The sequence below is a fragment of the Alexandromys fortis genome, unplaced genomic scaffold (assembly GCF_014885135.2).
Source record: "Alexandromys fortis isolate MF-2015 unplaced genomic scaffold, M_Fortis_MF-2015_v1.1 scaffold_102, whole genome shotgun sequence".
Classification (NCBI taxonomy): Eukaryota; Metazoa; Chordata; class Mammalia; order Rodentia; family Cricetidae; genus Alexandromys; species Alexandromys fortis.
Window position 1 is genome coordinate 5,433,509 of NW_026067984.1, and position 14,438 is coordinate 5,447,946.

At 40.7% G+C, this 14,438-nt stretch overlaps 1 protein-coding gene and 1 long non-coding RNA gene across 2 annotated transcripts in view; one reads left to right on the forward strand and one right to left on the reverse strand.

Annotated features, from left to right (window-relative positions):
- LOC126511568 (uncharacterized) overlaps positions 1–14,438 on the reverse strand; it is an 857,731-nt gene that overhangs the window by 511,170 nt on the left and 332,123 nt on the right. The window lies entirely within an intron of this gene.
- Gatb (glutamyl-tRNA amidotransferase subunit B) overlaps positions 9,994–14,438 on the forward strand; it is a 62,951-nt gene continuing 58,506 nt past the window's right edge. The window contains exons 1-2 of the mRNA XM_050158780.1: positions 9,994–10,205; positions 11,675–11,825. Coding sequence (XP_050014737.1) covers positions 10,030–10,205; positions 11,675–11,825 — 327 coding nt within the window. The 5' untranslated portion in view covers positions 9,994–10,029. The remainder of the gene's footprint in view (positions 10,206–11,674; positions 11,826–14,438) is intronic.

Here is a 14,438-nt window from a genome sequence, read left to right on the forward strand (position 1 = left end):
TACATCAGTGGCTTTCTTCACACTGGGTCCCCAGTTTTACATGGTTGGGCCAAGGGTTTTTTGTTTTTCTTTGTTTTGGTACAAATAAACGAGAGAAGAAGGCTGATTGGTCTCTCCTGGGTCTGAGAGTCCCTACCCACAGCACTCAATAAACCACAGCTGGGGAGAAGCGGGGCTAAAGCTGGACTTGCCCCTTGTGCGTTTGCATATGGGCACCTACGTTTGCGAGGGGGCCGTGTTTGGCTTCACGCTGTGAACATCCTGAAATTTGCAATTTAATTTCGCATTGGACCCCACAAAATTATGTAGCTAGCCTTGAAATTTAGTAGTGGTTCAGTTCAGCAATCTGTAACATGGGGGTAGAGACTGGAGACTGGGGATGGGGAAATAGTTCCCAAGAGCAGTGGATAGATGGTAACCTGTAACAAATTGTACAAAACAAACAGTAAGGCCACAGAAACAGAAACCAGTTACTATCCTCCAACAATCTCACAGTCTAGAAGGACAGACTTTCTTTTCAAAATTTCCATTTTCCAATCCCTGGAAAATCAAGTGAATATTGAGCTTCGGAAAGAATGGAAACCTCTAAATGCCATAGGAAAATGGTAAATAGAGAAAGAAAAATATCCACAAAGAGGAATGTTATAAACATACGTGCTCATGTGTGACTACAGGGTTTGACAACAAAAGTGGTTCCATTTGAGTACTAGGGTCCACACTCTAAACTGTCAAAGACATTCTAACAAGGTCTGTAATGAAGGGGACAGAGTAAGCCCTAAAGTGCTGCTGAGAGCCTCTTAGAGATTCCACAAACTTCTATGCATTAGGAAAAGAAGCTGAGCAGAAAGAAAGGGAAGACTGGGAGGGAGGAAGCAGGCAGGTTGACCACATTTGATTTTTCAAAGTACAATGAGGTTCTCCGAAAAGTCAGCCCCGGTAGCAACTGTAAAATGAAGGGTAAGCCATATTTAGAGCAATAAATTTTATGAAATGTTAATCGGGTTTACTCTTAGAACTCCCTTTTTCATTATTATGTTTAATACCAAACACTAAAAAATTAATCAGGAAATTCCATCTGGCCAACAATTTCAGTTTATGAAATTCCTTTTCCTGCGGAAGATTAAAAGCAATCCCTTGGAGTAATCTGAGCATTCCAAGACAGCCCCCAAACAGCCTGAACAAAGACTCTAGAGTGTCATTTTCTTTTTTATTGGAACATCTTTGAGTCACTTGTAATCTATAAATAAACTTGCATTTTACAGAAATTCCTCTACAAAAAGCGGTGCCATGCTTGGAATTCAACATATGAGACTATTTTTAAAAGTGTTTTGATTTTTAAGAAGCTAATTATGGACCCCACATAACACAGGAGTTATAACTTGGATTACTACAAGTTTTGCATTGCTTCCCAACCCTTTAAAATAATTCTTTTATATCCACACCTAATTTCAAGTGCAAGTCAAGGTTAATTAAGGATTTTACTGATTATGGCTGCCCTGGTCTAAAGTAAGGAAAATGGAGTAATCTTAAATCAGTGGTTAGCATCATTTATTGAGTGAGTGAGAGAGAGAGAGAGAGAGAGAGAGAGAGAGAGAGAGGAGAGAGAGAGAGAGAGAGAGAGAGAGAGAGAGAGAGGGGAGAGAGAGAGAGAGAGAGAGAGAGAGAGAGAGAGAGAGAGAGAGAGAGAGAGAGAGAGAGAGAGAGAGAGAGTCCTACTTTTAAATCTCTTGGGCTTCCCAAGGTGTAACACCAGAATTTATCTAGTAATAAAATTAAATATTTGTGACAAAAATATTCAAATAAAGAAAAGGGCAAAAGGAATTTGGGGAAGGGAGCAACCTTCCTCTTTCCAGAGAGGCATGTTCAAATATAAATAAAAATATATAAAAAGTGATGTTAGAAACACTGAAAACTGGGCCCAGATGGATCTGGCCAAATTGAAGGCCAATGTTTGTATCAAAAGAGAAGGGTTGTTGTGCAGATCAGGCTGCTGAGAAAGTCCATGCTTGGCCCCATTGCAGTCATCACCGTATATAAGAAGGCACAGATGAGAGGACTGAGAGTTTTCATATTTTGAAATCCCATGCTTCAGCAAGTAAATGTTCACTGCTCTTTTTTAACAGCATGTGGCTTAAAACTGCAGGAAGGGAGAAAGCAATTCAAGGAAGAAATTTATTTCTGCCTCCGTCTTAATTGACAAGGATTAAATGCCCAGATACAATCAGGTTTTTGCCCTAGAAAGAAAAAACTCTCTGAGTAGTTTTCTTGGAAGAAATCCTGTGCAGTGAAACAGACACCGCTGTAGTAACCAGAGGCAGAACGGCCCTCAGATAGATACTCAACTCTTGTAACAGAAACTAATTGATTTTCAGTAATTTGGTCTGTCTTGCCAAATTATATTTCAGACAGAGTGAAAATTACCACTTCCAAGCTTGCTGTTTCTTGACAATTGAAAATGAGTAACAATATTTTTTTTCAAAGAAGAAAAAGGAAAGACAACATTTGATTCTATGGTGCCATACAAATCCAACAAAAACATGTACTCCAACTTCTTTTTCAATCTCAAGAAGAACTTCTGTTAACTTACAGAGCACGATGCATTTGATGCACTGCATGCCCAAGTCAATGCAAAGGGGTGTATCATTCTGAAACAAACAACACTTCATATCTGTGTTGGATAAGTATAGCAGAAGATTTTAGAAGGAGATTTAAAGAAAGGAAACATATATCAACAAAAAAAGAATACTTAAGCCCATCCTTGAAGAAGAGAGCCACAGCTATAGACTCTACAACTGCCATGGGAAACCACTGCTCTAGGTACTACAAGTGCCATGGGGAACCACTGTTCTAGGCACTACAAGTGCAATGGGGAACCACTATTTGAGGTACTACTAGTGTCATGGGGAACCACTGTTCTAAGTACTACAAGTGCCATGAGGAACCACTGTTCTAGGCACTACAAGTGCCATGGGGAACCGCTGTTCTAAGCACTACAAGTGCCATGGGGAACCGCTGTTCTAAGCACTACAAGTGCCATGGGGAACCGCTGTTCTAAACACTACAAGTGTCATGGGGAACCGCTGTTCTAAGCACTACAAGTGCCATGGGGAACCGCTGTTCTAAGCACAAGTGCCATGGGAACCACTGTTCTAGGCACTACAGGTTCCATGGGGGAACCACTATTCTAAGAACTACAGGTATCATGGGTGTTGTGATTTAAAAAGCGACATGTGAGAGAAAGATGTCATATGACAGAGCTCATGCAGAGGGTTTTTATTAGGGGAAAGGGAATGTATAAAGAGGGAAGGTTTCACGCCCCACCTTGTCCAGCAAGGAAAATGCGACCACTGGAGCTCTTCTTGCTGACAGTTTTATTCCAGGACTTTATTCACTTTCTCTCTCTCTTCCCCTCTCTNCTCTCTCTCTCTCTCTCTCTCTCTCTCTCTCTCTCTCTCTCTGTAAACCCTCTCTCTCTGCCCTTAAGTAGGTATGGGCTGCCAACCCCCAACTGCCAGATGGGCTGATAATCATTGTGTGATCATAGCATAGGTCAGGCCTTAGCCATCTCAGGAGTTGATTCTACGTCTCCATCAGGTGTGACACCACGCAGCTCGCTACAGGAAGGGGAGTGGGGGGAGATTGGTCTCTGGGTACAAGAGTAGCAGAAGAGTAGAGGAGGCAAAAAGAAGGGGGAGACAGACAGACAGAGGAGAGAGAGAGAGAGAGAGAGAGAGAGAGAGAGAGAGAGAGAGGAACAGATGAACAGAGAAAGAGAAAAAGAAAGAGATGGAAGGTGGACAAGGCCTTCCTTTTAGAAGAGAACATAGTGAGTGCAGAGCAGGTGTCTTAGTGGCTGCAGCTGAGGACACATCCTGTCAGGACCCCAAGGGCAGGCCAGTGCAGATGCCTGAATGCTAACAACAGGGAACCACTGTTCTAGGCACTATAGGTGTCATAGGGAGGTCACCACATAGCAGTTACCTCCTCTTGTAGGTCCCAGGAGAAAGGCCACAGCATCTAAAATGATGCTTTGTCTTGAAAACTAAGCAAGACAAAGATTTTCTTTTCTAAACTCCACACTCTTCATTTTGACATCTGTGAGGGTCACTCAACTCTGACAGATTATGAAATGTCAAACTGGACCCCATAAATTATGATAACATTGCTTGAAATTGCACTAGTTCCACTGTGGTAAAATATAATAAAGTTATTTTAATAAATCTGTATAAACTTTTAAAAATCATGGGCTCTGCATCACTGTAAAATATTCTTCAGAGGTACTATACCCATGGTTGACAGCAACCATAGAAAAGAAAAAAACTTTACAGAATGAATGCAAATAAATATTAGACTAAAATGTGACTGCTGTTAGCTGGAGTGACATTTTATATAATCTTACTTCTGTTTGCCTTTTGAAATACGGAGTCTTCGGTCCCATTCTTAACACCATATCTTTTCTTTTTTACTATATGTGGAGAGGAGTGAAAGTACCTTTTTATAGCAAAGCTGATCTAAATGTTTGAACAACATCAATTTGAAATCACTGTTGGGCCATTATCCAAACTTATTGTTGAATTAGACTCTAGAGTCAGGTTCCAAGGAGACCCGAAGAATGTCTGCATTGCTCTTTCCCTTCCTAATTAGTATTCATGAATTGCCAAGAACTTCCCTCCTCTCTCCCTTCTCCCTGCATTTATCTCAGCAGTTGTATCATTTGATTGCTGCTTGGTTTTAATCCAATACAGCACCTTTTCATAGAGCGTGATGTTGCCTCTCAGTAGCCATACATTAAACTGTGGTGGGCCTGAAGGCTCAGCTACCAATATTTCAGCCCTTAATGCTTTGTGTAGCTCATTTATTCTTGATTCGACATTAGCCTAAATAGAGATACAGTTCAGATATGCACAGGTAGTGACACCCATTATCTGATAGGTTGTCTAAGATAAGCTGTTCTGTTCTCCCCTGTAACACCATCCAGTCGCGTGTGATGGATCTTTCCCCTCAGTGATCAAGGTTTCTAGTGAGAAAGGTCTCATCAAAGTTCATGTGTCCTAGTGAGGGTGTGTGTGTGTGTGTGTGTGTGTGAGCACCTGCACACATGTGCATGTTGTTGTTATGGACAGAGATCAATGTTGAGTCTCTTCTTAGTGACTCTCCACCTTAACTTCTGAGGCATGGTCTCTCACTGGAACTGTACACAGAGATGCCTCCTCAGTGCTGGGTTATAGGTGCACAACACAGCACCTCACTGTTCATATGGGGGCTCGGGTTCCAAACTCAGATCCTCATGCTTGGGTAGACAGCGTTTTACCAACTGAGCCATCTCCCCAGACTTCCCTGTTGAGTGCTTCTTTAACGATATACATTTATTCTTCACCACCCTCTGGCTTCAAAACAGGAGAACCAGCTGACATAAAAAATGTCTGTCTTGAAACTGAATAGCCACTGGTTATCATTTTGCACTATTTTTTGAATGAGGGTTGTGCTTAGAGGTGTGTATGTGTGTGTGTGTGCGCGCGCGCGCGCACGTGCACACACACACATGCATGCACGTATACTCTCTAGCTTTGATAGCTAGAATTCTCAATTCCAAATCACAAAATAAAGAGCTCTTTTAGTGTCTTGCAGGGCTCTGATCACATGCAAACCACATCTTGCAGAAACATGGAATTTAATGTTTTCTAGCTCTTAGTACCTACAACTCAAGATTACCTTCCTTTAAGCAAGTGATGAGTCAAGGGGATACATGCAGGTAGAGCTTTTGCTGATACATAATTCCCATTTCTTCCCAAGGCTTAGTCATATTTTTAGAACAGCAAGCTCTTCCTTGAAATCAGATAGAAGACCACAAAAAGACTATAGTTCCTAGGCCAGGCCTAATAACGATGTGCTGGCCTCATCTTCCCCAGATGGCATTCCATCTCCACCAAGGCCCTGAGTCGGGTGTTCCATTTCCTTGCATTGGAAATGAAGAAAGGGTTATAGATTTCTTTGCCCCAAAGCAATCTTCTAGAGAAAGCAATTGTTCCCTTCACATCAGTATTTTATCAGAAGCAAGACTTTAATGGAAAAATAAAAGGAAATGAATCCTGTTCTCCCAACTGCTCAGCAGGCATGTTTTCCCCCAATGGCATGTCTCTGGATCTTAAAATGTGGAGTTTTCTAAGAAGAAACTTGGTGTTTAAAGAACATTCTTTCAAAAACATGACCTATCTTTGGTTCCATGTGTTTCCTACATGCAAATAATCTTGTCAATTTTTGTCACATGCCTATCATCTTAAATGAATTTTGTTGTTGTTTTTCTTTTTTATAGGGAATTTGTATTGACCTTACTAGCAAACCTTTCTATCCATGTGACTGAAATTTCGATACTGGGCTTCTTTCCATAGTCAAAAACTAAATAGAAAATAGCAGCCAGCAGAGAGAGCAAGCTCTTCTTGTGTTAAGCAACACTGTGGCAACAGTCCACACCCCACTGTTAGACTCCAAGGGGTATTCTATGTGTTCATCTGCTAAGCATTTTTTAAATCATTGCCTTTGTTTCTACAGGACAAAAGTAGCTACAGGAAAGATTAGTTCACCCAATCTTAAGATTTGCAGATACATTCAACTAGATTTCAACATACATCACCACAATAGCAGACACTATCTTTTAGTTTTACTTGAAATTATAATGTTGCAATTAAAACTGTTTGCTTCATCTCAAAAAGCAGAAACTGAGTGTCGCTTGTATTACTCCCCTCACATGGTAACACATGGTGCTGAAGAAGTTGCAGATCTTAGCACACAAATAAATGCCTTCTCCATATCACTTCCTCCACAGCACACTAGTAAGATGGTGGAAAATGGGAAGGGCCACAATTAAACACAGACTTGATTGGGGGGAATATTTTTACGTTTACAAATCAATGCTTTTATACAAATACATAAAGATGTTGAGTCAAATAGAGAGGTGAATCAGGCCATTCCAACTCTGACCATTCAAGATGCGGGAAAGGACTAACCCAAACTAAGCACGTTATTAAGACAGGCTCCCTAACAAGTCTCCTTTAACAACCGGAAATTAGCTCTGACTCAAACATCTTTTTAAAAACACATTCTAAATCTGCTTGCATTGTGTGAATAATGTGGAGGAGCAGGGAGCTGAGACCCTGCCTTGATAAAAAACGCTGCTAGAAACTGCCTGGCTACCTCCCGAGTGCCTGAAAATGAAAGTCTCTGTGTCTTCCAAATGACAGCCACCTTGTTGTGGACCCAAAATAGCTCTCTCAGCCAGAGAGCTGCCTGTCAGTGAGCGTTCTGACAGATACATACTTGGCATTCAGAAAGAAGGCAAGAAATGGTGTCAGAAAAGAAGGTTCGGTAGAACTGTCCCTCCTGAGGAGCAAGGGATGTTTGGAAAACAATACCCCTCCTAGACACCACCAAGAGACCAAAGACATTTCTGGAAATGAGAATTTTGGGAGAGAATGAAGCCAGGAAAGTGGATGAGACCTCCCTGTTTCCACCATTAGCTCCCGTGGGCCTTTGAAAGGCCATGACTAGATATAAAATGCACAGAACTGAAAGGTCCCCATTTGTCATAGGAAACAAACACACTTGTATGCATAGGATTTTCTCTCCCTCTAGTGGCGGGGTGGAGGCCTTTGAAGCTACAGCATGCCATTGCGTAATAATGATTTATACATCAGGATGGGTTTCCACCAGAGTGCACGCTGTACAGAATGTGGGCTGGTCTTTACATGGCCTCACATTCTCAATATCAATTTCAGAAACTGGCCTAATATTCTATGGGATCGTCTCCCAATTCCGTGGTCTAAGGGTGAGGTAGGAAGGTTCCCGTCTGCAGTCCTATTAAAGGTGACAGCAAATGGCATTCACAGCCATCCTACTGACCAGAAAAACCACCCAAGGAGCGAGATGAGAAGGAAAAGCAAAGCCATATGCAGCAAAGGTAGGAAACATGGGAACTCAGAAAGAGACCAAGGACCTAAAGAGTGATAGGAACGTGCTATAAAAGGAACTAATCAGAGATAAATTTTGAAACAATTCTCTACCTTTGTGTTCAAGTCCCTTTCATTTTCCTTCCATTTTCATCATGAGTTATGTGAAAATATTTCTGCTGTAGCAATTCAGATTATTCATTGGAAGTAGATGAAAAAGTAGAAAATATAGAAAAAGTAAGTGACAATCTTTTTTTTTAAATTGCTTTTATATGTATGTTTGAGAGAGACACAAATTGGGGAGTACTGTGTGTACATGTCTGCAGAAGTCAGAGAAGCATGTCAGAGCCTCTGGAGTTGGAGTTACATACTGTTGTGACTCACTGGACATGAGTGCTGGAAACAAATCCAGGTCCTCTGGAAGATCAGAAATTGTTCTTAACTACTGAATTATTTCTTTGTCCAGTTTAAACTTTATTTTTCCAAATGGAGGGACTATATGATGTAATACCACAATGTCTTGTGAATATTAATGGAAACAGATCATAAATCGTAGCTGTATAATTTGTAGGTCAGTGATCAATAACTGAACCAATCAGTGTGAAATATGCAGAGCATGTATCTTCTCTTTCTCCATACTCAGACACCAACGACTTTTGCTGGATTGCTCCTCTTGGAAATCTCTGAGGCAATCAAGGACCTGAGTTTGCACAGAAAATAGGCTCCTTTTCTGGCTTCCTTACTTTACACTGGACACTCAGATAGTTGAGTCAGAAACACAAAAGTTATGCCTCCTACCCCCCTACTTTTCGTCCCTCAATCTTCCCTTGCACATCTGCTGGAAATAGATTTTTTGCTTTGCCCTTCATCCCTACCTCAATACATTATCTATTTCCTAAGAATGTACCTTCTTAAACAGCACCCGCTGTCTTTTGTCAGATATGTCTCCACACTGCACTACTTCAAATATTTTTATTAGGAAAATGCTGTGGTGAATGCAGACAAGGATCTGTTGGAATCAAAGATGAACAGTAGATAGCGATTAGGTACTATGTGGAAACTTAAAATTGGATGATAAAAGTGAGGAGTATTCTACACCAAGTTTTCAAATAAAACAAAAACAACAACAACAAATCACCCGTAATTTCAACAAGGGATAGGAAGGATTTTGTTTGGTTTTGCCTTGCTGAGGATAGAACCCACCACCTTCTACATGGTAGGCAAATGCTGTACCACCGAGCAATATCCCTAGCTGAGGATGAGTTCTGAAGTCAGACAACAAAAGAAATCCAGTGAGGTGATGTTCTTTCTATCAAGGTTTCTAAACGTAATTGTTTTAGATGCTGGCCGCGGGGAGGAAAAAAAAAATAGTAAGTCAAAAAGCACAGAAAAGTTTAATCTAGGTTTGCCTCCAAGTACCTCTATTTAAATATTGTGCTTTTATGCCTACGTGAAAACATCTTATTTAAAAAAAAAAAAAAACTTATTTTCTGTATGTTTCTCTCCCTAAAATTTCAATTCTATAAATAACAGCCATAGTCTTGTTTTCTACTACATCCCTGATGCCTAAGAATTGGACTAGGTCAGTAGCAGGCATGCAAAATAGGTATGGGTTGATGGACAAACTGGTGTTTGAAGCGTGTGTGCTGGCAGACAGAGAAAATAAATGTGTTTAGGAATCCAGGAAGTCTTCGTGGTGATATCAGGGTCATTTGTTTCAACTCACAGGCTTAAGCGGGCTACAAAAGCCTTGCTGAGGCTTCCTGGCCTTGGCTCTCCCTGAGCAAGCTGTGTGAACAACGCACACACGTGCGTGAACAAACTCAAAACACATGTTCTACAGCCGCAAACCTCTCCAATTCCCCGCTAGGAGGAGTCACACAGAACCCAGAAACCCTCCCACTTCTCTGGTTCTCGTCCCCGCCCCTCCCCAACAAATTTCCGGCAGCCGCTGATTTGGGTTGCCGGGAATAGTAGTCTTCCGGTCCCAGCCTACAGCGTTGTGGAGCTTTGTCAAAACTACGCTTCCCAAGCAGCCTCGCGGCAGAGAGAGGCGAGATCACCTGACTCTGGGTCCGACGATGCAATGGCGGCCTCCGTCCTGCGTCTGGGCATTCCTGGAAGACGCTGGGCTTTAGCGTGGATTGACGGCGGTTCCCGCCACCGAAGTGGGACTCAGCCTGGGCCCACGTCCAACCGGGCTAGGGGACAGAGTTCAGTGGCTCAGCTTTCCCTCCGCACGGCTCAGAAGCCGAGGAAAGGGTATATAATCTTCCTACCTTTGCCTGTCTAATGGAAGTGTGGAACGAAAATGATGGCTCTGTAGCGCAGCTTGAGGATTTTCGTGGTAGGGAGGGTGTTCACCTGTGTAACATGGGCAACCGAAGCCTAAATGAAAACCCAAAACCAGGCCTGTTACCTCCACTCTCACACTTAAACCTCTGTCCGAAAGTAGACGTGTTTGGACAACGTGCGAGTGTAAAGTGGCGTTTTCTCAGTCGTCTTACTAACGGGGTGGGTGGGGGGTCTGCGGCACTAGACTCGGCTTGTATGTAGCAATCATTTAGCGTTACTACGGGCTAGCAATAGTCTAAAGACAGAAAAGGCGTTTGTACAAAATCACTGGAATTTTATTAGAAAACACTATCTAATTTTATGAGGAGCGTGTTCGTCTAAACCAGGAGAATGTAGTTGACTGACAAAGCCTTCCCACTGATTATGGAAAGATTCGCTTATCCCGAACAGCTGTCGGATGCTTTGGTTATGACTTAAAGCTGCCTTGAAAGTACAGGAACATCAGGCAAATTTCTAATATTTTGTTGACGCTGGCATTCTTTTAGTATTTTAGTGAAGAAAAGAGGAAAAATGTTCAAAAGCATCTATCTCATTTCTGTTCTTTTCATAAATTAGACCATTTCCTTTTCAGGCAATGAAACAGCAGAAATATTTTGATTAGTAATTAGAGCATGAAGAATTTCTGAATTTCTCTCACTTGTAGGATTTGTTTCCAAAATTTAAGGAGTTTGTCCTTTCTCATTCGATGTAGAACTTCATGTATTGCTTAGAACAGAACGGAATGCATGTGAATAAGACTCTGTTTAGTATAGAAAATTGCTTAGGAGAAGTGCCGAATAAGGGACATGCATAGATTTCATGTGGAGTAGGGAATTTTAATTCCCCAAATTGAACGGAGTACTGGCTCACCAGAGTAGAAATGATCAGATAAGAGCCATTTATAGCATTTACCAAGATTTGGTAGCAATCAGGTGTGAACAAATGAATTTAAAATTACATCTCAAGAACTGAATGCGACTTGGAGGGTGAAAAAAGGTTTCCTCTCATGGTTTACTGTTTGTTTTACAAGTTTTCAGGAATACTATGTCGTGGTGGTCTATGGTATCTGTGTGACCCTGCTCCTTGTAGCTAAAAAACTATAGTATATTCAAAATGTGCTTGATAATTTATTCTTTATCCATTGTTTTCTCTATTTGTAGAATTCTGGCATTTGTGTTAAACCTAAATATGATAGGGGAGATAAACCTTTATCATTTACTGACTGTTTGTTAACTAATAAAGTATTTACCAATAAAATGACACATTCTAAAATGTCAGCACATAAAATTTTATTTTAAAAGCACAACTAGGACATTATTATTTGAAATCTAGGTTTATAAAAGTTTATATATGGTGACAAATTAACCTTTAATCATTTTCTTTCTCTTTCTCTTCAGTGAACACAAATGGGCAGCTGTGGTAGGACTGGAAATTCATGCTCAGATTTGCTCCAACTCTAAGCTCTTCTCTGGAGCGCAGGTGTGCTTTGCAGCACCCCCGAATTCTTTGGTTTCTTTTTTTGATGCATCTCTGCCTGGAACTTTGCCGGTAAGGTACTTTATATCATCTGTTTTTATTAGAAAATGTTTATGTCGTAGTGAATATTAACAAAGATATCCTTATCATAGCTGGGCAGTGGTGGCACACGCCTTTAATCCCAGCACTCAGGAGGTAGAGGCAGGCGGATCTCTGAGTTCGAGGCCAGCCTGGTTTACAAGAGCTAGTTCCAGGACAGGCTCCAAAGCTACAGCGAAACCCTGTCTCAGAAAAGATAAATAAATAAATATATAAATAAAGTCCTTATCTTAATATTTGGACTCACTCTAAGGGAATACTTGCTTAGGGAATTTTGGACTAAACATGACGCATTAATTGATAGACCTGTCTCTGTAATTCTGATTCCAAATCTGAATGTATTCGTAGCATCAACTCACTCACTTTATATGCATTTGTAAGCGCCCATCAAACACCAGATACCTATCAGAACTGTCTGATAAACATGAGCAAAGATCCTTGCTTTAGCAGGAGTTCAAAGATAAGTAGATATGTCTTACAAACAAGTAGAGTATAATATGATTACTCTTGCAAAGGCAAGAGGATGGTTTGGGGACCTACAGGAGGGGACAGTAAGTGAGCAAGAGGAAAGACTGTTGTGAGAAATTATAGTGATAGATTTTGTTAAGGAAGGGTAGTTGTGTTTAAGGTATTTGAGAAGTCAAATAGAAGTAGATCTATATATACATGGAGGAGTGGAGAGGACTCAAAAAAAGCCAACATGTATTGTTTTCACAGTGGAAGATCAATAGCAATAATGGTTATTAAGAGCTAAGAAGCAGTCAGTAATGGAGAAAAGGGACAACCACAATGTAAAGGGAGCTCATTTTCATTTGATCCCAAGGAGGGACTTCTCAGAAAGACTTTTAGTGTGGTATTTTTGTGTAACGAGTTGCATTTTGAAGAATAAGATGGAAGGAGCAGCGTAAATATTTAAACTAATATGTGGTGCACATTCTGTTCAGGAACTTCTCTGTCAAGTGAGAAGGGATATGTAGACAAGGTGGTGACGAGTGTGTTCTGTACTTCAGTCATCTAAGTACAAGTGAGGGCAGATTGAACTACGCAGGCTGTTGGCAGTGTCTTGCATGTGTCTGTCTGCTTTACTCAGAGCTTTGATTGGATGAAGGCAGTATCTCAGTTCTAGAACTTTGTTCTTATTTGTGCTTTTCGTCATGAGGAGTCCCATCCATCCAAACCATGCCCCTGGCCACTCCTCATTTGCTGTTGGGTCCCTCTGGAGGAAACCTGACACAGACTTGTATTGTGTGCCTGTACTCTCCCCTCTCAGGTTCTCTTATGTGCCCATGTCTCAGGGAAGAGTTCTTATTTGCTTGAGAAGAGACACCTTCAAAGCATGCTTGCCTTTTCCCTTCTGAGGTGAAAACCTTTTTTCCTTATGTGCTAGTTGACCGTCAAGAGTCTAGATGTAAACTTTTGAGTTTTGTCAAGTTTCTTCTTTTTCCTCAGTTGGGAATGTGATATCTATTTAGAGACATATGTTTGGAGTTAGGCACATTTTCTGTAAAGAGACAACAGTCATCTCATCAGCTGTACCAGAATATAGTCAAATATTAGAGACAGATCAAAATAGCAAGTGAGCATATTTGGAAAGACTTGTTGTTATGTACGCTAGAAAGTTCTTGGCTCTGTGATGAACAGGTCAATAAAACAGTGAGTGCATTGAGAACATGTGAACTGAGCTTGAGAAAAATGTGACAGTTACAGTTTGCATAAGCCAGGGTTTGTTTCTCTTCATCAGAGCCAGCAGCACGTGTGGCCCAGTGTTCTCCACGGCTGCTCTTTCATCAGGGCTGATCTGCAGCACGTGTGGCCCAGTGGTCTCCAGGGATGCTCTTTTCGGCAGGGCTGATCTGCCTCCTCTTCTGAAATGTCCTTTTTAAAGGACCTATTTTAGTCTGTAAGCCAAGGAATGTGGCCTGAGATACTGCGTAGAACATACCATTCCTCTCTTCTTTGCCCGTCATTCAATTTATAATGTCCTAGAACACTTCTTTGAGCTCCATGGACACTGATATATTCTGATGTTTTTACTCTACATCTACATAAATGATTCATCAACATATTAAAATATAGCATGTATTTTGTTGCTCTTGTTACTCTTCCCCCATAAAGAATAAATCAGTCAGCAGGGGAAAGCATCTCAGAAATGGATGTTAAAGAGAAGAATGTGTACATGAGGGTGTATGTATGCCACATACACACAGACACATGCATACATACATACAGGCAAGAAAGATCAAAAATCATTGGGAAAAGAATGATTTTCTTATTGATGGTTTTGGAAAAGTTGGTTAGCTATTTAGAGAATATATATGTAGCTCCTGTGCATAAAACAAAATTTGTATATATGTATTTATGTGATATATATGCAACATATATTACATAGCATTATATACTATGCTTAGCTTATAAATAAATATGTATATATGATATGATATAAGATATATAAATATATTTACAGGTTAAATGTAAAATTAAATCACAAACAAAATATAGGCAAATACTCACTTGTTATTGGGATAGGAAGATATTTTATAAGCATAAGAGTAAGAAGAAGACCTCATAAGACAAAATTATATATAT